We start from the raw sequence: 27,406 nt of genomic DNA on the forward strand, positions 1-27,406 counted from the left end.
TCAGTCACTCAGTCATGTCCAACTCTTTGCGACCCCATGGACTGCAGCATGCCAGGCCTCTCTGTCCATCACCAACTCCTGGAGTTTATGCCCAACCTTATGTCCATTGAGTTGGTGATGCCATCCAACCATCTCATCCTCTGTCATCCCCTTCTCCTCCTGCCTTCAATATTTCCCAGCATCAGGGTCTTTTTAAATGAGACAGTTCTTTGCATCAGGTGGCCAAAGTATTGGAGTTTCAGCTTCAGCACCAGTCCTTCCAATGAATATTCAGGACTGACTTCCTTTAAGATGGACTAGTTGGATCTCCTTGCTGGCTTATATATCCATAGTAATGGCACATAGATTATTCATATGAAACTTAACAAAGTTTTTCCTTCATGTACTTTAACCATCCCTACAATTGCCTTATGAAACATTAGTACACTTATTTATCAAAACAAAATTTAGAAATATGTGTCCTTCTCAATATAAAGCAATTAATAAAGTAGTACTTGAAGTCAAGCTTTCAGAAATCCAATGATATATACACCATACCAGTGTTTCTCAAACTTAAGTATATACACTTACAAAGGAAAAAACGTTGTCAGAAAGAAAACAAATATTTATATTAACACATATATATGGAATCTTGAAAAGTGATATTGATGAAACTATTTACAGGGAAGGAATGGAGATGCAGATACAGAGAACAGACATGTGGATACAGGGGGAGACGGAGAGAGTGGGATAAATGTAGAAAGTAGTATTGACATATACACATTGCTGCTGCTGCTGCTGCTGTGAAGTCGCTTCAGTCGTGTCCGACTCTCTGCGACCCCATAGATGGCAGCCCACCAGGCTCCCCCGTCCCTGGGATTCTCCAGGCAGGAACACTGGAGAGGGTTGCCATTCCCTTCTCCAATAAACGCATGCATGCTAAGTCGCTTCAGTCATGTCTGACTCTCTGCGACCCCATGGACAGCAGCCCACCAGGCTCCTCTGTCCACAGAATTGTCTAGGCAAGAATACTGGAATGGGTTGCCATTTCCTTCTCCGATACATACACTACCATGGGTAAAACAGCTGGTGAGAAGTTGCTATATAACACAAGGAGCCCAGCCTGGTGCTCTGTGATGACCTACAGGGGTAGGAAGGGGGAGGAGAGAAAAGCTCAAGAGGGAGGGGATATGGTATAATTATGGCTGAACTGAATTGTTATACAGCAGAAAGCAACACAACAGTGTAAAGCAATTTTCCCCCCAGTAAAAGAACTGTTTTTTAAAAAAAGGGAAAAGTACTTCTCACATAGTAACTCTACTGCAATAATTAATTAATTAATTAAAAATAAACATAGTCATTTTTTATAAGTACTTCTCATAGACTTCTCATAGACTTCTCCACATGGGAGAGTCTGATTATATTTGTTCTAATGTCTATTAATACATTAATCAATAATTAATGGAATGTTTTTATTAAACTCTCTCTTAAATATTCTCAAACATAAAACCAAGTAAATCTTTTATGCTTGTGCCTCTTATAGAATTATAAAACTAAAATATGAACATATTTACAAAACAGAAGTAAATCCACAGACATAAAAAACAAAGTCATGGTATCAAAGGAGAAGCAGAGAAGGGATAGATTAGGAGTTGGGAATTAACATACACACACTACTATATATAAAATAGATAATCAACAAGGACCTACTGTATGACACAGGAACATTTTGTAATAATCTTATATATGTGTGTGCACACATATACATGTGTAACTGAATCACTTTGCTGTAGACCTGAAACAAACACAATATTGTAAATCAACTATACTGTAATTTTAAAAAACTAAAAATAAATACAAATAAACAACATGAATGTAACATGTTGGGTGATACTTCACTGGTTGAAGTCACTGCTCGCAAAGGGAGGTGCACTGCCTGCCCTGGTCCAGATGTAGCAGCCCTGCGTGACAGTGTGCAAGGTGAGGACGGCTCTTCCCTCACTTTCCCAGGATTTCAACTCCTGCAAACTCTTCCATTGCTTCACCCTCCTGGAGCCTGCTAATCTGTTCCGATTTAAGTTCACATGTCTTGAAATCAACTTAATTAGGAACCCAAATATGAAGACTGAAGACAACAACAATACCCTATTATAAGATCATCAATATCCAAGATACATTTGACTTTGCTAAAGACCATCTTCTCACTTAACACACAAAAGTTGTAAATACTTACCAAGAGCTTGCAGGGCACAAGAATATATCTGCAAGTTCTTAGCATTCTTTAAATCCCAACAAGATTTGATGCCACCCCAGGGACCCCTGTGGCATCGTTAAAAGCAATGCCTAGCACAATAATGACATTAATCCTGCATTTTACAGCTTACAAAAAACTCAACCACGTTATCTTACTTCACCTCTCCAAGAACCATATAAGGTAGATACTAGTATTACCATTTTACAAATGAGGAAGCATTTGTAATGAAGGTCAATAGGTTAAATAGCTTATCCAAGGCCATGAAACTAACTAGTAGCATTCAGTGCTTGGACAAGTATCCTGACTCCCAATCCCACCTACTGCTCTTCTGATCCCTATACAATCAACTAGACTTTCAGCAGCAGGGGTGATGCTCTTCACAACATTCTGATATGAAGTCAAGATGACTGTAGTCCAGGGAAAGTCCTGTGATGCAAGTCTATCCCTGCCTAACACCTGTGAGTTGCAAACTTCTTGCCAGTTCTTGCCCTGTTTACAGGAGCCACTTAGCTACCTCAGATACCTATGGGGAAGCGTGTGAAATAAGGAAATGCATAGCTTGTGTTTGGTTCCATGCTTGTCTTGATCAAAGGAAGGACAGAAGAGAACAGACCTCTGCATTTCTTCCTGTTGATAGCCCTTTCAAGTGCATAACATCTGAAGATCTATCCAGTGGCTGATAGATACACCTCTCTGTGTTTTATCCATACACATGGCAATTACTAGAATTGTGACATATAATATGCTAGGCACCAGTCACATTTACATTGTTTATCAAAATTAAATAAAATTTGACATTAACACCCTTAGTCACATTAGCCACATTTCAAGTGCTGATTGAAATCATGACTACTTACGGCTATTTGCTGCCATATTGGAGAGCACAGATATAGAAGATTTCCATCATTATAGAAAGCTTTATTGGCTGGCTCGGACTGTAAAGAATCCACCTGCAATGCAGGAGACCTGGGTTCAATCCCTGGGTTCAGAAGATCACTTGGAGGAGGGCATGGCAACACACTCCAGTATTTTTGCTTGGAGAATCCCCATGGACAGAGGAGCCCCTTGGGCTACAGCCCACAGGGTCACAAAGAATCAAACACAATTGAGTGACAGCATAGCACACAGCCCTAGACTTTAACTTATGCAAAAATTCTCCCAAAGTGTGTTTGTTAGTTGCTTAGTTGTGTCTGACTCTTTACAACCCCATAGACTATAGCCTGCCAGGCTCCTCTGTCCATGGAATTTTCCAGGTGAGAATACAAGTAACAATTCCCTTCTCCAGAGGATCTCCCCAACCCTGGGATTGAATCCGGGTCTCTTGTATTGCAGGCAGATTCTTTACCATCTGAGCCACCAGGGAAACGCCAAACATCAAAGAATATAATTCTGACTTCCAGAAAATTCACTCTTTTACACACATAACGCTCTCCTGGGTCTCTGGAAAGGTGTGCTTAGGAGTGGATATGGGAGTTGACTGCAAGGTTGCAGGACTGGAAAGAACCAGAAAACTGAACAAAACACTGATTTCTCACAGTTGGCAGTTATAGCCATGCTGCTGACTCCCTCCTTTGGTGGGGTTTGGGCCCGCCAGAACCCTGCCATTCTTGTGCAGCACACACAACCACCCCCCGTCCAGCTGAGAAAGAACAAGTCATAGGATAAAATTGCATGGGAAGTTTCTGTCCACTCATGAAGATCATCTGCCTCAAAGGTCCATGACTCATAATTTTTCTTACTGCTCAGTGTAATTCACTGGGTTACAGATCAGTTCAGTGTAATTCACTGAGTTATATGCCCAGGCTTAGAATGTGGAATGATAAGGGGTATGGTGTAAATGTATTTTTCTTCAAATTCACATTTATTGATTCATTTATTCTCCCTTCCCCCTATTATGCACTCTAAGAGGGGATCCAGAAGCTCTTAGGAGCTCTTGTCTACACTTAGTGGTCCCCCAACTCAATCTCTCTTGTGGTCTTTTCCCATATTTCTCAAAAGACACAGTAAGAGAGAAAACCTTCCTCAGGCCCTATTTTGAATGATAGAGAGAGAGAGACAGAGCCCACCCACCAGTCAGAGATAGACACTCATCTTAGGTACCACCTTGACTGGGATTTAAAGTCTATGGCTTCACAGTCCAACACAAATATAATGGGAGTTACATGTGCAATTTTAGATTTTCCAGTAGCCACATTAAGAAAGTAAAAAGAAGCAGGTGAAATCCATTCTAATAATATCTTTTATTTAACACAATATATAAAAAATATTATAATTTCAACATGTAATCAATATTTTTCAATTAATCATGCGACCATTTACAGTTCTATCATTCACACTGTTTTTACAATCTGGTGTGTATTTTCTACTTCTAGCACAGTCCAGCTCAATAGGACTAACCACATGCCATGTGAGAGCCACACATGGAGAGTGGCTGCTGTCCTGGACAGGCATGTATCCAGGTATATGGCTTTTAGCAGACTATCTTCTCAGTTCTCCAAAGAAAATCTGCTTCAGTGAATTCCACTTTCAGATTTATTTTTTGTCTAATTCAATCTCATTTTAATAACCTGAATCATAACATCTATGGGCCCCTTTGTATTTTTAGTACCACCCAAATGACAAGTGGAAATGGTTCCCTATCTAATCATGTTAAATAGCTATCATAGTCATGTTAAAGAGCATCCAACTCTTAGTCTGGCCTCAACCAAATTTGTATCTTCTTCAAATCAAAATACCATTCCCTTTTTGTCATTATATGTGAGTTGTGAATTGTCTTCTACTCCCAACCAATCTGCACTAGCCTTGCAAGAAAGAAATTGTAGACTTCCATGGCAAAAAGCAGCATTTTTACAGGTATCTATCTCTCTTCCAAAGGACTTGGCACTCTGGACATATTTCGGTTCATTGCTCCTGACTACATACCTGTTTAATACAGAAGTGAGAAAAATCAAAATCCAAGGAGGAGAAGGAGTTGAATTGTCTTCTCCCTCAACAGCCTGATTCTGAGAGAGTAGGGCAATGCTCTATTTTGAAAGTGAAAAGAAAGTGAAAGTGAAGTCGCTCAGTCGTGTCCAACTCTTTGTGACCCCAGGGACCTTAGCCTACCAGGCTCCTCCGTCCATGGGATTTTCCAAGCATGAGAACTGGAGTGGGGTGCCATTTCCTTCTCCAGGGGATCTTCTGGCAAAAGACAGTCTTGCTTCACATTTTCTCTCAGTTCCTGTGCCCATGGAAGAAAATCAGTCTCCTCTAAATGCCACTTCCCTCATTTTTCTAAGAAAAGTGGTGGGAGGATAAAGCCTGAATGCCAGAAATGAGCCACTCCAATGCCACTCCAGCCCCAGCAAAAAAAGGTAAGGGCATGACTGTAAGGGTTCCAGGCAGCTAGTTTGAGGTGCTCATTTTTTTAAACCTGCTATCATCCTCTTTTGTTTTTCTAGGAAGAGTCTCTATTTTAAAAATTTTTCCTCTTTGGTGGGAAACAGATTCTTTCTTCAAAGACTCAGTGGTAGATTGATAGAGAAGAAGTAGATCACAGTCCAAGGATCAAACTATAGCTCCTGCAGTGGACATGCACCATTTCTGTGGGCTTCCCTAGCACATGTGGCTGGAAGAGCCTAGAGTTCTCTGTATTCGGCCATTGCTGGCCTCTGAGTACATCCAGCACAAGGAGATTTGAATAGTCTGCCCAGAAAATAAACTCTGAAGTCTTGCTTGCTCCCTTGGTGCCAGGGTCTTCTATGGAGGACTTTTACCTCTCAACCTTCCTATCTATGACTTCCCTAGACAAAACTCCTGCTCTCCCAGCCCAGCCTCACTGTTCCCCACATCCTCCCAAGCCACTTACCCACAGAAAAGCTTATCCTGACCATCTCACCCTGAACTGGCATCTCTTCCCAAAGGCCTGTGTCTTAGACCCTTATCTCCTCACTACCTTTTAATGTAAATATTGTCTCCCCACTTAACTGTGAGTTCTTACAGGACTAGGACTCTGAAGGAGTCTGCATTTAGTCATCCTCCAAGCTCTGCACAGAAGCAGGTATATGTGTGCTAAGTCGCTCAGACGTGTTCGACTCTTTGGGACCATATGGACTGTAGTGTGCCAGGCTCCTCTGTCCCTGGGGATTCTCCAGGCAAGAATACTGGAGTGTGTTGCCATGCCCTCCTCCAGGGCATCTTCCCAACCCAGGGATCGAACCTGCGTCTTTTACATCTCTTGTATTGGCTGGTGGGTTCTTTACCATTAGCACCATCTGAGAAGCCCCATAGAAGCTGGTAGCATGCCTTATTCCTAAAATGCCTCCAGTGTGTGCATGTTGATGAAAACGACAGTGACAAATGAAATGGGGCGTCTCTGCAGTCACCCCACCACCATCACCCACCACAAAGCTCTGCAGCCCTAAGCCCTGCCCAGTGCTTTCAGGCGGGATGCAGATCTCAGCCACAGGATCTGCTCCCACTGCCAGCTTCAAAACCAGCTCAGGCCTTTGTTCTGTTTTCTAACTTTGCATTTGTAATCAAACACAAGCTCCTCACCGGGGTCTACACCATGGAACTGGAGGGACTCGTAGAGGAAACATAGACACAGAGGAGGCTGACATGCATTCACTCGACAGAACACACACGCACATACGTACACACTTACACACACACAGAGCCGTGACGTGCAGATGTCAATACGACCATCTGTGATGACAAAGACCGGACTGGGTCTCCCGGAAGATGCCCAGGCGCTAACCCGTCTCGGTGGGGAAGCTGAAGCTGGCCAGGCTTCTGTAGCTCAGGACGTTGAAGTACTCGTGCGGCTCGGCCTCGGCTTGGTCCTCTCTGCCCTGGTCACCGCACAGCCCGGCATCCGCCTGCACACAGCTGCCGGGGGACGACACGACCCTGGGTCTGCACGCCTCCGGTTCAGACGGCCCCCTCCCAAGGTCACCTTCTGGAGAACGGATTCTGAGAGATTTCTTCCCAAAACAAACAAACAAAAAACCCACAAAGTGAATATGTGGAGATATCATTCAAAAGTGACTCTCCAACGTGATCCAGTAATAATATCTTTTTTGTTATTACAGTAATAATATCTTACACACACGCATATTGTGTTCTTATCAACACTAGTTCCTTAACCCTTAATTTCTTGATCCATCTTAGCCAGCTTTCAGCCCCAGCTGCTCCACTGAAAGGCTCCAGGGTCCCCCACATTCTCCTTCCGGTCGGCTGAGCCCGGAGGCGGCTTCCAAGCCCCCATCTCTCACCGCTCCCTGGCTGCCTCTGGTGCTGCTGACTGCTTGCTTCCCTCTGAGATGTTCCCCTTCCCTGCTCCCATGGCATCACTCTCTCTTGCTTCTCCTCCTCCTCCTGAGGAAGTCTCCCACCTCCCTCTGTAGCTGAGCCTGCTCTTTTCCTTTTTCTTTCTTTCTTTCTTTTTTTTTTTTTTTTTGCTTACACCTCATCTCCCTAGATAAAGATGTTCTTCCAGGCTTCCGCCTCTGGTCTGTCACACCCGACACTCTCTCTTCCTCTGTACAGCAGCTCAGCAATTCATCCTTATGTACATCTCCACCCACCCTCTCTCCTCTGAGGATCCCCACATCCCTATCCAAACTAGCCCAGGCTTCTGCCCTGAGCTCCAGATACAGAGGTCCAGCTGCTGACCCGGAGCCTCACCCCTCACCACTGGCAAGCAGCAAGCGGTCCTGGTTTATGGTGCCAGATGACCAGAAATCTGGAGGCTAATACTAAACTCCAATGGGCTAGGACTTCCCTGGCAGTCCCGTGCTTAAGATTCCTGTGCTTCCAAAGCAGGGGTTGCTGATTTCCATCCCTAGATAGGGAATTAAGATCCTACATGCTGTGCAGTGTGGCCAAAACATAAATAAATAAGTAAATATCAGAGCTTGGGCTTCCCAAGTGGTTCAATGGTAGAATAATCTGCCTGCCAATGCAAGAGATGCGGGTTTGATCCCTAGGTCACGACGATCCCCTGGAGGAGGAAATGGCAATACTCCAGTATTCTTGCCTGAAAAATCCCATGGACAGAGGAACCTGGCAGGCTACAGTCCATAGGGTTGCAAAGAGCTGGACACGAATGAGCATGCACACAAATATCAGAGCCTAATAAATAACTTTTTAAAAATTCCAGTGGGCCATAAAATCCCATCTGATTTTATTCCAAAGCAGCTCTGAAATTTAGTCCCTCTTTCTCATCCACTTCCATGTCTCATCTCTCACCTGCACTTCCAGACTCACCACTCTCTAGATTCCCTCTAACCTCTGCTCCAACTTCCACACGGCCACCATCCTTCAAAAATGGAAGTTGGATCCTGCCATGCTTCTGCCTAAAACTCATCATGGCCCCCAATGTCTATGGGCAGGTGCTTGCTGCTGCTGCTGCTGCTGCTGCTAAGTCACCTCAGTCCGACTCTGTGCGACCCCATAGACAGCAGCCCGCCAGCCCCCCCCCCCCCCCCCCGCCACCCCCCCGTCCCTGGGATTCTCCAGGCAAGGACACTGGAGCGGGTTTCCATTTCCTTCTCCAATGCATGAAAGTGAAAAGTGAAAGTGAAGTCCCTCAGTCGTGCCCGACTCTTCGCAAGCCCATGGACTGCAGCCCACCAGGCTCCTCCGTCCATGGGAGTTTCCAGGCAAGAGTACTGGAGTGGGGTGCCATCGCCTTCTCCGGGCAGGTGCTTAGCCACCTGTAAATGCCACAGGTGGCCTTCAGACCCCTTGAGCTGTATTAACAACGTTGTGTAAAGCGCATTGTTCTGGGAAGAAAGTCCCCAGTTTCGCCATATGCCCCACAGGAGACTGTGAGTAATGCACCCCAAATGCCTTTTGGGATCTGGTCATACTTGCCTTTCCAGCTTCATTTCCTGCAGTGCTTCCCTAACCAACACCCCAAGTTCAAGTATAGGGCCTGGGTCCCAAAGAGGCACCATTTATTGAGAATCTGCTATAAGCACCAAGTGGGCTAGTTTCTTTATGTCATCTCAGCAACCACCTATTAAAGTTTCTACTTTTGAGTGAGCTGGTAGGCTCAGACAGGTGAAATCTCAGTTCTGACTTGAGTTTGTCTGACTCTGGGCCATGCTCTTCTTAGCCAAACTGCCTCTCATCTTGCAGTTTCCAAATGCTAGGCACTGCTTCCTGCCTTTCCAGTTGGGTATATGTTACCTTTATGGTCCGTTCCCCACAGCTCCCTGAAAAGTTGTTTGCCCCTTCCTCCAGACTCGGCTCTATAGCACGCTGTTCAGGAAGACATCCTTAATCCTTCCAGCAGAGTTCTATCCTTCCTGTGTGCTCCACTGTGGTCCTGGGTGTTCTTCATTGTAACCTTCGGTGCTGTCTATAATTGTTTACCCTTCTGTCTCTTTAGACCCCAACTGTGAGCTCTCCTGAGGGAAGGATCTGTGCTGTGCTCTTCTTGGTAACCTCAGAGCCCATAACAGATGCTTATTGTGTGTCTTAGGACTAAAACACACACTCAACACACACTCACACACACACACAACTCTCTCTCTCTCTCTCTCTCTCTCTCTCTCCTGGCCCACCCCACTAGCCCCAAATCTAAATGAACAGGATTTTTCAAATCAAAATATAGACTCATGGTGAGACAGGTACATATGTACTTATGAGACAAGAGGACAGACAGTGAAATCTGTTTGGGAAAATCAAGGATGTGATATCAGCCATCACATCCCCATGACAGTATCACAGGTGAGGGTCGTGCTTAGAGGCCAAAAAATCAAAGAACAGCAGGCACAAGCGGGGTGGCAGGAGAAATGCCTGATGGCACGCCATGCAAAGGTGACAGTCTCTCAGCTTTCAAAGCAGGTCACCCAGCCCCACCATAGATCCAATGACAGAATTATAAAGAGCTGCACACAGGCTTGGAAAATAACAATGAACACAAACCACAGTTCATTCTGTCCACCTCACTGCTTCAAAATAAGAATCAGCACCATCTTCACTGGCTAGTGTCAAGCTCAACAGGATACAAGTATATGCAGAGAGGCTGAACAGAAGGGTGGGTTGCCTGGATGGGCACCTTGGACACATATCACAAATTAGGAGCAGGGTCACACGGCTGGCCTTGAGGAGCTGGCTCCTGCAGGCTGTTTCATTCACTCCTTTTCAGTAGAAGTGGCTGCACCTTACTGTGGGTGTGAAGGAAAGGGTTGTTGTTGTAGGTCACATGATGCTGTACTTAAAAGGAGTCCTATGTCCCTTAATTCAACTTTATCCATTTAAAAAAAATACTGATACCCAGTTCTCAAAGAGCTGATTGTGACTTTTCCTGATGGTATATGTATTCTCCTTCCCATTCTTAGCCTGCCTACCCTTGTCTTTAAATCACAGGACTATTTTGGCTCCCAAAAATCCTCTGGGAAATGTAAATCTATCTGAGATGGGTCTCTCAGCTGGTCTGTTTTCATTCCATCCATCCTGTGTTGGGAACCCTACAAAATCAGCATAGAAAACAAGTCTGGGATTAATGCACTGATGTTGTTCTAAAGGACCAAAGGGAGCTATGAGATTGCAGTATGGAGATTTGCGGGACACACACTGTCCTCTTGGGGAACATAAGGACAGTTAGCAGTCACTGTCCTGGAGCTAGACACACCCATCTCTCCTTTCCCTTACAGAAGGTCCCCTGGGGGCACTTTCAATAGTTGGTCATCAAACAACATCCATTCATTTAGTCCTCATCGGTCTATGCACTATAACTATTGAGCACCAGGTATTATGAAGTGCTATAGTAAATAAATTTTATAATAATTATAAGAACTTAATAAAGAACAGTTACTAATCCATATCAGGAAAACCGCCAGGTGCCTTACTTGAATTATTTGACTTGAGTTTTTCTACAACTCTAATAGGGCAGTGCCATAATTATTATTCCCATTTTACAGATGAAGAAACTGAGGGTCAGCAAAGTTAGGTGGCTGAGCTACTCAAGTGGTAGAGCTAGGATCCAAAACCTAGGTCTGTCTGATTTCAAAGCCCAAACTCCTAAATAATGCAACCTACTGGCTCTCGGGGTGTGAAGGAAATGCAGCTGGCATTCTGCTCGGATCGCCTCCTCACCCGACCAGTGTTCCCACTCCCCAGACGCTGCTATCACGGACCCATGTGGAATAGTAAGAAGCATATGTTGGTCTCTACCCCCAGTTAATATTTGGTCTTCATTAAATCCCGGTTCCTGACCCTAACATATCCCGAGTGATAGGAATGTCATACACAAAGCTCCTAAATCCCTTGGAATATCCTGGATGGCAGGAGTGTCTTTTGTCCCAGTGAAGTGACTTTCGGTGGGCCCTCACGTGGAGGCTGGTCACCAGAATGACCAAGCCATAAGGAGAAGCTTGGAACTTCTGATCCTAACCCCTATTCTCCAGGGAGAGGAGCGGACTGGAAAATGAGTTAATAACCGATCGTGCCTGTGTGATGAAGTCTCCATGAAACCCCCAGCAGTATGGGACTGGAGAGTTTCTGGGTTACTGAATAGAGCCACACACCTGGAAGGCAGCACACCCAGCTCCGTGAGGACAGAAGCTCCTGTGCCTGGGACCTTTGGAGCCCCTATCCCATGTATTTCTTTCATTTGGCTCCTCATCTATATCCTTTATCAAATTCTTTACTGTATAATAAACTGATGCATGTAAGTGTTCCCCTGAGTTCTGTGAGCCTTCTTAGCAAATTATCAGACCCAAGGAGGGGACTGTGGGAACCTCAATTACAAGCAGTCGGGCTTCCCTGCTGGTTCAGATGGTAAAGAATCTGCCTGCAATGTGGAAGAGCTGGGTGTGATTCCTGGGTGGGGAAGATCTCCTGGAGGAAGGCATGGAAACCCACTCCAATATTCTTGCTGGAGAATCCCCATGGACAAGGAGCATAGCAGGCTACAGCCCATGGGGCTGCACAGAGTCAGATGTGATGGAAGCGACTCAGCAGCCATAGCAGCCAGAGGCGCAGGTGACAGCCTGGGACTTGCAACTGGCATCTGCAGTGAGGGCTGTCTTGGAGGGCTGAGCCCCTAACTGCTGGGACCCAGTGTTCACTACAGGTAGATAGCATCAGAACTGCGTTGCTTATAGGGTGTTCAGATAATGTGGCAGAATTGGTCATTGTGGGGGCTTCTGGTGGCAGAAGTGTTCTGTGCACTGCTAAGAGGAGAGAAGAGGAAAGGACAGAGTCTTTCCCAATGGTGGTGGTGATTTAGTCGCTAAGTCATGTCTGACTCTTGAAACCCCATAAACTGTAGCCTGCTAGGCTCCTCTGTCCATGGGATTCTCCAGGCAATAAAACTGGAGTGGGTTGCCATTTCCTTCTCCAGGGGATCTTACTGACCCAGGAATCGAACCCAGGTCTCCTGCATTACAGGCAGATTCTTTACTGACTGAGCTTTGAGGGAAGCACATTTTTCCCAATACAACTTACCAAATCAGGAATTGACAAACTAAGGCCCATGGGGCACCACAGACTGCCCATGGGCTAAAAGTGGGTTTTATATCTTTAAGTGGTTCAAAAAATTCAAAAGACTAATATTTTATTAAACATGAAAATTATATAAAATTTAAATTTCAGTGTTTATAAGTAAAGATTTATTGAAACATGGCCAACTCATTCATTTACATATTATCTGTGGTCCTTTCACAGTATGATGGCATTGTTGAATTGTTGCAACAGAGACTGGAAGGCCCACAAAAGCTAAAAGATCCTGGCCTTTTACAAAGAAACTTTGCCAATCTCTGTACTACATAAATTTGAGACTTCAACAGCTGCTTATGTTTCTGGAGAAGATCCAGAGGACACCGTTTTCCTAAAGTGGAAAGGAATGTGCTAATGAAGAAACCACCAGCTTCACTGCAGGGCTCAGAGGTAGCTCCCCTCTGTGTGCTGGGGTTGAGGTAGGCGATGATGTATAGATCTGGATCCCCAGCAGCGACAGAGATGAGATCCCCAAATAATATTGGGGCAGATGGTGGCACGTAAGAAACAAAGTGGATGCAATTACTGAAATGGCAGCCAAGGAAGCCTGGCCCACAGCGGTACTAAGATAGCTAATAAAGCCCAGTGGTCCCAGGAGAAATATAGATGGACAACTGACAAGGGTATTGCTTAAATGTGTAATCAAGAGTTCAAGGATACATGACAGAATATTGAAGCATGGCAAGTCAAGATCTGTAATAGTAACGGTGTGGATACTGTCTGTTCACCCCTCAGCATCGCTCTCCATCCTTTTGTGCTCTAAGGAGACTGAACTACACATGCGTGCTGTGCTGTGCTTAGGCGCTCAGTCATGTCCGACTCTTTGCGACCCCATGGGCTGTAGCCCACTAGTCTCCCCTGCCCATGGGATTCTCCAGGCAGGTATACTGGAGTGGGTTGCCATGCCCTCTCCATGGGATCTTCCCAACTCAGGGATCAAACCCAGGTGTCTTGCATTGCAGGTGGATTCATACTGACCCAGTGATTTCTCTTGCTCTCTAGCTTGAGTCTGGGTTCAGTCAATGCAAAGCAACAGTAGGAGAATGACAGGAAGGAGAGTGAGGTTGAGGGCATATGTTCCCCAGCATTCTCTCTGCAGGGTGGACTTGGACTGGCTGCGATCTTCCATCAAAGATTATAGTACTTCTCAAGGTGGTCCCCTCCACGCAACTCTCTCTTTCCAGGGCCTAGTCATCACCCTTCCTTCCAGGTTTCAGTAATCATTCTCTCTCCTTTCCCCTAAAGATCTCAGGGTGGTAACAATACATTCCTACACACCCCCTTATGCTTCCCCTCTAAACTTTCCAATACTTTGTAAATCCCTTTATTAAACTGTCCTCAAACTACTCGGCTTAAGAGTACTGTGTTTCTCTGCTGGACCTTAAATACTACAAGGATACAATACATTTGATCAATAAGAGAAAGAAGACAGGAAGCCGTAGCCCAAGCATAGGAAGAAGCAGAGAGGAACTGATTTAGACAGGAAGCAGCAGACATGTCAAAGAGGGGGCTGGTGAATAAAACAGTTTAGAAGGGGAGCCACAGAATTCGATACCTACTGGACTCTCTCTTTTTACCTCTCCCCCTTTCCCTTATACAAACTTGTCTGGAATACTGGCCTGAGAATGAATCAGTCTTCATCATTAACAGGAACATGTGTTCTGCTGCTTGTAAAGAACCTTCCATATTTCCACGTGCCCGAGCTGCAGAGTACCGGTGACAGCAGAGGACATCTGCTCACCAACTACCGTAACAACTCCCTTCCAGCCCATGGATCAACCATTGTTCTCTTCACCTCTTTCCTCTAGTCAATCACTTTTCTAGCATTCATTTTCCCCTCGAGGTTTCATTTACGAAACCTATCTACTGCGATAGCTAAGACATAAATGAAAATACCGTAAGTCATTAAGTCATTGATTTCTCCAATAGCGCTAGCCACATGTCAGCCTCTGCTGGATCCCCAGCACTCTGTTCCATGACGCCTATTGAACAACAAGGAATAGTGGCCACATCCTTACGAACCGAGTCAGTCAGCAATCTAAACGTTTGCCTCATAAACCTGGAAGTGAGGGTTTGAACCATAGGACAAGAAATTTTTGCAGGTGAGTTGGTGGACCAGGCAGTCGTATGCTAGTAGTAGACTTTATGTAACTTTCACCTATCACATGAGTTTTCCTACCATTCGGAAAATCTCTTTCACTTCCTCTGGACCAAATCTGCAAAGTCCAACAGGTGCCTGAAGCACTATTAGACCACTGACTGGAGGAGACCTGGGCAATTTGTCACTCAGAGGGGAATAAGACTGGTTCTGCTACCAAATTCCTTTCCCCATCCTCATTCCAATCTGTTCTCAGTAAAATAAGGTTAGAGTAAGTGCTCCTGGGATTTCTTCTCTTTCAGATCTGAATGAAGACAGAATGTGTGTCAAATGGAACATGTTACTGTTACATCAATACCCTGGTATTGATGATAAGTTATAGAATGCAAAGTGGGTTTATCTACACAAACTAAGAATTTAAGATGTAAGATATTAGACTGAAAATTCAAGATTAGTCAGTGGTGATAGGCATGAGTATGCACAAAAGTGTAACTCCATAAGCAGAATTAACAGTAGGAAAATATACACAAAGTCTAGACACTTATACAGTATTATGGCTATTTGAAATGTAAATTATCATGAGGTCTAAGTGGAAAAACATTACAATAGCACTTTCTTATTAAGCAATTCTCGTTTGTGCAATTTCATCTCAACTCTGAGGCCTGGAGAGGGAAGCAGCTCTTGAAGATCTTCAGAGGAGTAACAGGAGGAAAATAGTCAAATAGATGTTAAATAAGAAAGAAAAGAAAATCAAAGGATGGTCCATTTCTGAGAGATGGAGAAAAGGAAAAAGAAGACAAGAACTCAAAATAAGCAAGACACATGGAATCTGAGCCTAAGAACACACAGCTGTCTAAATCTCTCCGTCTGGAACTGGCAGTGGCCCAGCCAGATTCAAGCTAAATGGCTGATGAGGAATCAGGTACAGTGGGGCTAGAACTCAAGTTGGGGGTCTTAACCCAATATAGCCCAAGGTACAGAGTGGGTGGGCTGGCTAAATATGTTCTGCTTATAGTTCAGCCTTTGAGGGATTTCCCTGGTGGTCCAGTGATTAAGAATCTGCCTCTCATGCAGGGGATGTGGCTTCAATCCCTGGTTGGGGAACTAAGATCCCACATGCCATGGGGAAGCTAAACCTGTGCACAGCAACTACTAAAGCCCACACACCTCAACTAGAGAGAAGCCTGAGCACCACCCCAAAGATAGATCCTGCATGCTGCAACTAAGACCCAACACAGCCCAATAAAATAACTATGAAAAAAAAAAAAAAGAGTCAGCCTTTGATTGCAGATAGGAAATGCAATGTCAGAAACAGGAGTTCTGCTTCTGGTGGAACAATGATTACCTATGTTGCTTTGAACCAAACTTTCCATTGAGAACAGCTAGAAAAGCTAAATAATATAAGTGTATTTTTAGTCATCTGAAATCTGTCAAATCAGTGAGAAATTTTGGGCTAGGGAGCAAAGTCTACAAGTAGGAAGCCCAGAGAGATGAGATGAGCATTGAGGAAGATTTTCTTCTAGAGAAATTTGCTGAAAGTCATGGCCAAGAAGCAGATAAACTCCACAGAGTTTCTGGCTGGAGGGACAAAACTTTGAGTTCAGAAATCACTGAGGAAGGAGACTTTGGCAAACGCTACAGGCTTTGAGTTAGAATCCCAAAAGACTACCCTCTACCAGTAAGGAAGAAGCAAAGTTGGGTCCAGCTTTCAATTCTCTCACCACTGATTTAATTAAAGTGACAGGAATGCTAATGCTTTCATACTAGTCCTCTGGCAGAAACCAAAGGACTCCTCTCTAGAGGAAGATGATATTACCTAGAATTTCAAATTATTGCCACAGGTCTTGAAGTAGAAAGCACAGCACTCAATGAAAAATAAACAGTCAAGAAAATAAGATAGGTCCAAGAAACAAGCAAAAAGAGAAACTATTAGAAGACCATAGAGAACACAACTAATAGGATTATCAGGCACAGATTTCAAAATAACTATGATTAATATTTTCAAAGAATTAGAAACAAGATTGGGAATTTTGGCACACTGTAAACTATTCAAACAAAGAACAAAATAGAAGTTGTGGATCTGAAAAATATGATAACAGAAATTAAAAACTTAATGGATGGGTTTAACAGAAGATTAGATACATCAAAGAAGACACTTAGTAAACTGGAAAGCACATCCAAAGAAAACATTTGATGGGACAAGTGGATGGAAAGTTCCAAACAGAGGGTAAGGGTTGTGGGGAAAAGTGAAAATGTTGAAAATATCACCTGTGATTAGAACTCCAGAAGGAAAGGAAAGGAAAGCAAGGACAGAGAATTAATATATGAAGACATAACAGCCAAGAATGATGCAAAACTGACAGAAGATATCAAGTAACAAATTCAAAAAGCACTCTGAACCTCAAACGGAATAAATACATAGATGACTATATCCAATTACATCACCGTATAATTGCTGAAAACCAAAGAGAAGGACAAATTTTAAAGAACAAGAAAACAAAAACAAACACTGTCTTTCACAGAACAAAAATAAGACTCCCATATAATTTCTCAACAGAAATATGGGAAGTCAGAGACAATGGGGCAGTATTTTCCATGTGTTGAAAGAAAATCACTGCCAACGTAGAATTCTATACCCAGAAAATCAAATAGATCACTTCTACATTAAGGAAAATTAAGATATTTTCAGACAAACAAAAAGTGAGATAATTCACCGCTAGCATGCCTGCTCACAAGGAAATACTAAAGGATATTCTTTAGGCAGAAGGAAAACGATTCTAGTTATAAGAAAGAACATTCATGAAGAAGTGAAGAGCAATACAAAGGTAAATCGAAACAAACATTGACTCATAAGACAATAATCATTTTCAGGTGGGTGGTTAAAATAGAAAGAGAACTAAAATCCATGACAGTAATAGCAATAAGTTGGGGAGGTAAGAAAAGAGTTCATGTGTTCTAAGGTTCTTGCAAAATCCAAGAGATGATAAAAGTACTAATACATATTAGACTTAATAAATCAGAAGTCTATTTTATAATCCCTAGTGTTACTACTAAAGAAAAGAAAAAATGCATAACTACTAAACATGTTTTTAATAACAAAAACTTAATTCAAAAGGCAGCAAGAAAAAGATTAAGGAAGTAAACAGGCAAAACAAACATGAAGAGAATAAGGTGGTAGATGTAAACCCATATGTATCAGGAATAACAGCACCAGGTACCAGTCCAGAGAATAAAGCAGGCTGTAGAGTTGACTGAGTACAGTCAGAGTTGGAGGGAAAGTAAGGCAGGCTGGGGAGGAGGATCTGGAATGAGGTGGAAAACTGTTAAGAATCACAGGCTTGTACTCTCCAAAATGTTTGTTTAGTAATTTAAATTAAGGCAACCTTGGATGGCTTAAAAGACCCAAGAGGGCAGGTAAAAAGGAGTGGGAATTCTTTTGTTCATCCAAATCAGGAACTTCCCAGGTAGCACTAGTGATGAAGAACCCACCTGTCAATGCATGGGAGGCCGGAGACTTGGGTTGATCCCTGGGCCAGGAAGATCCCCTGGAGGAGGGCATGGCAACCCACTCCAGTATTCTTGCCGAGAGAACCCCATGGACAGAGGAGCCTGGCGGCCTACCGTCCAAAGGGTTGGAAAGAGTCAGACACGACTGAAATGACTTAGTACACTTGCACACAACAGTAGCTGCCAGTTACCACACAAGGACATGAGTATATGAAGAAAATATATTTCTTCACTGTTTACAAAGCTTCCACGTGTAATATGCTAGCTGTTCATCACAATTCTGGGATATAGAGCAAGTAGAACCATAATCCCTATTTTACATATGAAGAAATGGAGACCCAGAAGATGAAACAACCACCCTATCACCACACACTCCATGCTGAGGATAGAAATTTCCAATTTCCCATCCAATACTCTCTCAGCCACATGACCTCTTAAGCAAATGTAATGGAGGATTTACAACCTACTGATCTTGCCATGCACCTTTTGCCCCTAAGTTTTTGGAGTGTTGATTTTTCATCCTGCGGAAGTGCTCGGTAACCAGCACTAGTGACTGGCTATTAAAATTTAAGGGACTAATGTTCAAAAGCCCCTGGCACAGAGCAGATGCCCAAGACGCATCAAGCTCACAGTAGATGAATCAGACTCTCAGAGGAGTAGCTTAAGGCCCAAGCAGGAGCCCTAACTGTAGGCGACAGCACGATGGGGAGGATACAGGTCCGAACTGTCAAGAGCTCCTAGACAAGTGAAAGGGACAGTGAAAGAGCGCAAACAACGCCACTGAAAGGCAGAGAAAGTACTGGGGCAAAAGGCATACTGAGCAGTGTTGGGGGTGGGGGAGTCACATCTAGACAGCAAGGGGACAGGAAAGGACCAGGGGTGGGATAGGATGGGTGGGAGGGATGCGGTGCCCAGGACTGAGAGGTGCAGCCAGAGTCGTTACCTTTCTGGCCAGCGTGGCCACTGCAACGACTGCTATGCAGATGACCACCAGCGCTGCGGCCGAGGCTCCAAGCAATGGGATCTGGAACCCAGCGCTGTACTCAGCCACTAGAGGGAAGACAAAACTAAGGTGAGTGGGTAGAGGCCAGAAGCAAAGGGCAACCATTAACCAGGGAAAACTCAGTGTCTGGGCACCAGGGGTGGGGATTGGCCAGGCTTTTCTCAAACCACAGGACTGGAGTCTTCAAACCCAGCTCTTTGGATAGCAGAGCATCTACCAGGCCCATCACAAAATGAGTAACTGATCCCTCCAGGGCTGTGCCTCATGCATTTGACACCACAGCAAACCATTTTTAACACTCCCTTCTTCTGTTCAACAAAATCACTTTCAGTAATAGTCACAAAGTGAAACAAATAACATTCAGTAAAAAAAAGAAAGAAAGTATTCACTTTTTTATAAACTTTGTGTTTATAATCAATCTGATATTTTGAAAAGTTTAATTAAAAAGTAAAATTAACATTAAAGTACAAAGAAGAAAAAAGGCATATAAGCTTTTACCTTAAGCCTGTAACACATCTCAACTAGGCTGTGAGACCCTGGAGTGGGTAAGGCTCTGGAACTTTACCCTTTGCTGTTTTGCCAGCACCTGGAACCTGCTGCTGCTGCTGCTGCTAAGTCGCTTCAGTCGTGTCTGACTCTGTGCAACCCCATGGATGGCAGCCCACCAGGCTCCACCATCCCTGGGATTCTCCAGGCAAGAACACTGGAGTGGGTTGCCATTTCCTTCTCCAATGCATGAAAGTGAAAAGTGAAAGTGAAGTCGCTCAGTCGTGCCCGACTCTAGCGACTCCATGGACTGCAGCCCACCAGACTCCTCTGTCCATGGGATTTTCCAGGCAAGAGTACTGGAGTGGGGTGCCATTGCCTTCTCCTAGCAGACACCTAATAAATACTCATGATACGAGTTAAAGCATGAACAAGAGAATCTGCATCAAGATGTAAAATATAAACAAGAAGGAGGAAGAGTCAGGGAGCTCGGAGAGATGATACTTGACCCGAGGAGGGTGTGAGGGAAACAGGACAGCTGCCAGGCTGTGTGCTGGACTATAGGCACACGAGTTTCCAGGCTGCCCCCTCCCATGCCCACCTCCTCCCCAGGACCTCAGGCAGAATCCAGGTGTCCAGGGAAGTCTTGGAGGGAGAGGGGTGTAGCAGAGGCTGGGCCCTCTTCCCTTTGACAGAGGACTCTGAATGCCAGGAAGATGGTTAAGGCCTGTCATCACCTAGGATGGGACAGCATGCATGCTACCTGCAAGGTAGCAGGACAGGGAGGCGAGCCCAAATTGCCCAGCTTGTTTTCTTCCTGCCCTGAGGACCTGGTCTCCTGCTTTGGCCACAGGTAGGCAGAGAGGACTGAGGGGGAGCAAAGCTACAGAGAGCTGTCCACAGAACCAGCAAAGGATGGAGGCTGGAGGGGGTGCGAGGGCATGCAGAGGGCCATCCATAGAACCAGCAAAGCATAGAGGCTCTTCCCCACATGATACGTGGGCCTATGTCAGGGCCCCTCAGGAAGCAGCGCTTGAGAAGAAACTTGCAGGCCAACTTTTATCTCCTGTTTACACACAGTTTGCTAACTCATAAGACTTAAACTCCCACTCCAATTCTGGCGGTAGACAGCTGCTCTGAGGGTGTGGTTGATGGAACCTGAAAACCTGTATTAAAATCAGCTGTACCACTCTGAGCAACGGTCAGGCTCAGCTTCCTCCTCCACCCTACAGTCAGATGGGGTTTGGGGGATCCTATTAATAGCTAACACTGACCTCATGCTTGCCACATTCCAGGTGCTATTCTAAGGGCATTTCCTCTTAGTCAGTAATCCAATCCTATGTTCACACCTCATAAGGTCTTACACCTTCTCTTCATTTCACAGTTGAGAAAAAAGAGGCACAGAGAAGCCCAATATTCTTGTCTGAGGTCACAGCAACACTAGGATTTGGACCCAGGCCATCTGAGCCCATCATCACTTTTCTATCGTGTCCCTCAGCCATTAGAATAGTCATTGCCCCCCTCCAAAGAGGTTTAAGTGTTCAGGTGGAAAATGAAGGCGAGAGCATTTTGGGAAACCATCAAGTACCACAGAAATGTAAATTGTTGTACATTTACACTCAGCACACACTGAGCTCTAATCCTTTATAAATGGAGAGGCTAAATCTAATTGGCATGATCATTGCTAAAGTAATTAATGTGATCCCTCCTCAAATGGGTTCTTCCCAGGCAGTGAGGGCATCAGTAAAGGATCCACCTGCCAATGCAGGAGACACAGGAGGCTCAGGTTCAATCCCTGGGTCAGGAAGATGCCCTGGAGGAGGAAATGGCAACCCACTGCAGTATTCTTGCCTAGGAAACCCCATGGACAGAGGAGCCTGGTGGGCTACAGTCCATAGAGTTATAAAGAGTCGGACATGACTGAGCATGTACACGCTTCTCAAATGACCTGAACAGCTGGTCTTCCTAACAAAAACACATAAGATGTGCTTTTACCCAAACAGTGGTTCTCAGTCATGACTGACTATTCAAACCATCAGGAGTGCTTCTAGAATCTAACACACCCTGCTCTGCCCTCGAGGCTCTGACTGAACTGGTCTGGGATGCGGTGCCAGCTTCTGTACCATTTGAAAGCTCCCAGGTAATGTGAATGTGAACCAGGTTGGGAGGTCCCGCTCTGCGGTGTTTCGATCACCGGGCATGAGGGTCCTCAGCCACCTGGCCCCAGAGGGCATACCTGAGTGCCGCAGGACTTGCAGAAAGAGCGCCCCTTTGTAAATGCCGTCAGGGTAGGTGTGATAGATGCAGGTGTAATGTCCTGTGTCGTTACTGGTCAGTGACCGGAGGGTGAGGCCCAGATTGGAGCCCGGGACCACTCGCTCCCTGAAGGCAGGCTCGACGTGCCACCCCAAGCTGGCATGATGGACGGCCACAACTTGGTCATGCAGATTCCAGTTGACTTGGGTCACTTTGGCAGTGGTGGAGGAGAGGTGACATTGTAAGGTGACAGAGCCACCTTCCTCTGCAGAAATGTTCCCCATTGTTACTATTCTGCCTGTCACAGCTCCTAGGGAGGGGGAAAGAAGTGTGCATTTTTAGCAGCTGGTGTTGAACCTTCCCCTAGAAATTCCAGGGAGTCTTTGAGGCCAAAATTGGTTTTCAGTGGTTTGCTTTGTTTTTTTTTAAGATTTTTTTTTAATGTGTACCATTTTTAAAATCTTTATTGAATCTATTACAATATTGCTTCTGTTTTATATTTTGATTTTTTGGCCACCGGGCATGTGGGATCTTAGCTCCTCATCTAGGGATTGAGCCCACATGCCCCCTGCACAGGAAGGCAATGTCTTAACCACTGGATCGCCAGGGAAATACAAGAATTGGATTTTGGAATGACAGTCTCTCCAGTTCATCCTGTCTTTCACCCATAAACACCATAATTCCTATACAGTGTAGCTGCTTCACCCTCTCAGGACACTCTGCTGGAATATTATTTCCTGATGAGCTCATTGATTTTTTTCCACACACTTACTTTATCTCTCTACCTAGAATATAGGCCCTTGTCGGCCACCACCTCTGTTTCTGATTGTATCTTTCAGCAGCCAGTTCTGCGCTGGGCCCATTATCCTTTGAAATAAGACCTCGCTGTTTCGATTGACTGCAGTTGGGGGTGCCTGGAAAATTTTCAGAAAAGCCCCGAAATCTAAAGGAAAGGAAGCTTGGAGAGCAACTATGTTTCTCCCAGGCAAAACTACCCTCCTCAGCACTGGCCCCCCACAGATGGTTCAGAAAACAATAGGGAAACAAAACTATAACAGTTTTTAAATATTTCTGCCCCCTCAGACACATTTATTTATGATTTTTAATACAGAAGGAAATAAGTTTAACATAAATCAATCTATAGCAGTAGAATATCTGTAATCTATGAGGATGACGTTTTTGACCCACAAAAAGCATACTATGTTTTTCTAGAAGTTTCCTCAAGGACAGAAGAAAGGAGGATAGAGCAGGAGGGAACTTCGCCCAGCAAACCCATCCTCCCTCCTCCTTAGTCCCTTTCTCACCTCCTGCTTCTTTTTTTGGGTCAGCCAGGCAGGCACCCCACAACCCCAAGTCCTTCATCTACCACCGAAAACAGAACTGGAGCTCCTTCTCAGAGACAGCGTTTTCTCCCACGAGGGGACACAGGACTCTGAAAACTGTATTTCCTTCTGTCAGATGGATGAGGCCTTGGCTCCAGCCTCCCCTTCCCACCCGCTCTCCCTCCCGGTCCTGTCCTGGGCTAGACTTCAGATCTTACCTGATGCGGGGAGGAGCGCCTGCTTCAGCACCTGGGCCCAGATCAGGAGGAGACGCCACTGCATGCTTCTGCCCGGGGGGCTGACAGGAAGCAGCTGTGGCCCCTTCTGCCACTGAAACTGGCTGACTGCTGATGGCAGGGTGAAACTGAGCCTCTGAGGAGAGAGAGGGTCTCGGAAAAACCAAGCTCAGCAAAAACAATGTCAAAGACAGATAAAGCTCACAACAAGAGCACAAACTGCCCTGGGCAAGCCACAAGAAAAACCATGAAGGAAACACTTTAAAAATAAACAAAAATGTGGTTGGAGATACACTGGTCTTTGGATTACTATTAGTCAGCCTATAGTTTTCAAGTTCTGCCTCAATGTACTTTTTTAAAAGATCAGCCTTTATCGAACAAGCTCAAAAGCATCTGTGTAATGCCCACGATCCTGGGGAACCTGTTCTGATGGGGTTCACTGGGTTGCCCCGACTTCTTCCCACTAAAGAGTGTGCAGTGAGAAGAGAAACTTAAGTTTGTGCACTTAAAGGCCAGGAACTGCATTTGAAATCTAATGATCATGGGAACAAGAGCCATTTACTTCAGAAACAAGATGAAAGTCTTGACCAAACAGAGCAGCTTTCCCATGAGTAAGGGAAAGAACTAAGATTCCCTCTCCTTGAATCTTATTTCTTCGCTCTTATTTATTTGGACTGAGATGTTGTTGAATTCAGGCTTAGTCTCTCCGACCCAGTAGAATCAGAGGAGACCAGAAGAGTGAGTTTTCTCATGAATGGTGACCCCACAACCACTGGGGATGCAGAGGGTGAGCCCCAGTTGCCTGACCCTGGATTGAGATTGGCTGAGGCTTGCCTGGAGCTCCCAGCTCATCATCAAGCCCTGCTGTTGGCCCACCCTTACTTCCTGCTTCCCTCCCCCATCTCTCTGTTCATTCATGTGAAAGTCCCTGAGTGCCTGCGAAGCACCAGACTCGAGACTAGGCTCTGGAGATATGAGGGTGGATAATCACAGCCCGCTGCTCTCAGACAGTCCACAGTCAAAGCTTGCTCTCTGGTGAAGCCTTGCTCTGGGGAGAGGAGGTGGAGGCTACACATTCCCCCGCCCTCCGGGCTCACCACTGCTGCCTTGGACATGCCCCATGGTACATGTCCTAAAAGTCTGCTGTTCCGCCAGGGGGGAACACTGGAAGCCTGGTGCTCTGCCCCTCATTCCAGCCTGCACCCTGAGCATCCCACACTGCCCAGACTCCTGTCCTCCTTTCCTCCTGCAGGACGCCCGATCTCAAACCAGTTTCCTCCCCTCCCTGGGTACTGCCTACTCCCAAGTCTACACCATGACCCATGTACAACATACACCTCACCCCCCACCTCAGCCCATTAGACAACACATGCCTCACCAGCTACTTTCTGCTCACCCCAATTCAACCTGTCCTTCAAGGCTCATATCAACACATCTCCTCCACCGCCTCTCCACAGTTACAGAGCTGCAGCTGAAGACCTAATGTGGGTGCAGAGGTTGAACCAGTGGGGCATTTCCAAAACTGGTTGCCAAGGCAGAAGAGCCAAGGGTGGGAGAGCAGCGAACAGCTGACGGGAATAAAGCACAGAGAGAAGTGGACTCTGGCATAAAATACTTAGATTGCTTCTACAGTGGGGGCTGGTAGAAGCCACAGAGGCAGGACCTGTCTTATACAGCTGGCCTTCTGGAATTATGAGTTCAACATGTACAGATTCAACCAACCACAGATCCAGAAAGTTTCAAAAACACAAACTTGTCTCCTACTGGTAACTCTTTGCATAGCATTTACCTTGTATCTATAACTAGCCACATAGTGTGCTTGCGTGCCAAGTCACATCAGTCGTGTCCAACTCTTTGTGACCCTATGGACTGTAGCCCACCAGGCTCCTCTGTCCATGGGATTTTTCAGGGAAGAATACTGGGATGCCATGCCTTCCTCCAGGGGATCGCGCTGACTCAGAGAGAGAAGCTGTGTCTGTCTCTTGCGTCTCCTGCGTCGGTAGGCGGGTTCTTTACTACTAGCGCCCCCTGGGAAGCCCCGTGCACGTAGCATTTACATGCTATTAAATCGGAGAGTGAGTGAGTGAAGTCGCTCAGTCCTGTCCGACTCCGCGACTCCATGGACTGTAGCCTACCAGGCTCCTCTGTCCATGGGATTTTCCAGGCAATAGTCCTAGGGTGGGTTGCCATTTCCTTCTCCAGGGGATCTTCCCAAGCCAGGGATCGAACCCGGGTCTCCCGCATTGTGGACAGACGCTTTTACCGTCTGAGCCACCGGGGAAGTCCTGAAGGCAATGGCACCCCACTCCAGTCCTCTTGCCTGGAAAATCCCACGGACGGAGGAGCCTGGTGGGCTGCAGTCCATGGGGTCGCTACGAGCCGGACACGACAGAGCAAATTCACTTTCACTTTTCACTTTTGTGCATTGGAAAACCCACTCCAGTATTCTTGCCTGGAGAATCCCAGGGACGGGGGAGCCTGGTGGGCTGCCGTCTATGGGGTCACACAGAGTCGGACACGACTGAAGCGACTTAGCAGCAGCAGCAGCAGTTAAATATTATAAGTAATTAAATATTAAATGTTATAAGTAATTATAATTACTTATAATTATATTAAATATTACTAAATATTTAAATATTATAAGTAATCTAGAAATGGTATAAATTATATGGGAGGCTGTGCCTAGACTATATGCAAATACTATGCCACTTTATGTAAGAGACTGGAGCACCTGCTTGGTTCCTGGAACCAACCACCCCCATGGATACTGAAAAATGACTATACAATGAGAAATCCAAAGAAACTTAGACTAGGTTAAAGAACTGTTCTTTAAGCAATCAGTCCAAAGAGGAACACAGGCAATTCTATTCTGATAATGGTGCTCTAAACACCATTGAAGGTGGTGACTAACACCCTATGGAATGAAAGCTACCTGGGGCCAGAATTCATACTGGTTTGGTGATGTTGTGAAATTGCTCAACCTCCTGAAGCTTCAGCTTCCTCATCTGTTAACAAAAACAGTAGTGGCCCCTCCTCACCCCCACTCATGGGGTCATTGTGAGGATTTGGTGAACTGATGTCTGGTATTCGGCACAGTGCTGAACACAGAAGAGATTACTAAATCAATGATAGTATTGCAGTAAACATTAACTGAGAAAGTGAAAGGAAGATCAGAGAAGAATAGCCCTGACTAAGTAGAGTATTTTGCCAGGAGTAAAACCCTAGTCTCTGGATTGCAAAGCCAGTGTTCTACAAACCTCTTCATTCTGGCTTAGGCATCTGATATCAAATAAAACGATACAATGTTACTGCAGAAAAGTAGCCACTGTACCAGTCAAACCCTGAGAAGGCCTTGGAGGAAGCTGAATGATGGAAGAGTCTCCCCAAGGAACCTTGCAAATTCCTCTGAAGCCTCCTCCTGGGACAACTCCTGGAAGGGTCACTGGCTGCAGCCAGAGCCAAGCACCACAACCACAGGGAGCAGGTCTGAACTAACAGTTCCCCAAGCCACCCTGAGCCTTTGGGGCCCATTGGCAGTCCCTGCAGCAAAGCATGAACCCCTGTGGTCGTGTGCGTGCTAAGTCGCTTCAGTCATGCCTGACTCTTTGTGACCCTATGGACTGTAGCCTGCCAGGCTCCTCTGGGTGCTAACTCATATTTGCATTTAAAGCTCTAAAAGGAGCCACAGTACTTTTTTCCCCTGACTTTTGGGGTTGTGAGTTGGACAGGTGTGGTTAGCCTTGAGGCAGTGGGGTGGGTGAAGGTATTGGG

At 45.4% G+C, this 27,406-nt stretch overlaps 1 protein-coding gene across 1 annotated transcript; it reads right to left on the reverse strand.

Moving 5' to 3' along the window:
• Positions 1-6,444: 6,444 nt before the first annotated feature.
• Positions 6,445-23,838, reverse strand: TIGIT (T cell immunoreceptor with Ig and ITIM domains). Its single transcript, XM_040224822.1, has 5 exons — positions 23,618-23,838; positions 22,058-22,387; positions 19,276-19,382; positions 15,438-15,440; positions 6,445-7,197 (listed from the first exon to the last, which is right to left on the reverse strand). The coding sequence occupies exons 1-5, from the start codon at positions 23,679-23,681 to the stop codon at positions 6,967-6,969; spliced, it is 735 nt and encodes a 244-aa protein (XP_040080756.1). The 5' UTR covers positions 23,682-23,838; the 3' UTR covers positions 6,445-6,966.
• Between the last annotated feature and the right edge of the window lie 3,568 nt (positions 23,839-27,406).

Source organism: Oryx dammah, unplaced genomic scaffold (assembly GCF_014754425.2).
Source record: "Oryx dammah isolate SB20612 unplaced genomic scaffold, SCBI_Odam_1.1 HiC_scaffold_2, whole genome shotgun sequence".
NCBI lineage: Eukaryota > Metazoa > Chordata > Mammalia > Artiodactyla > Bovidae > Oryx > Oryx dammah.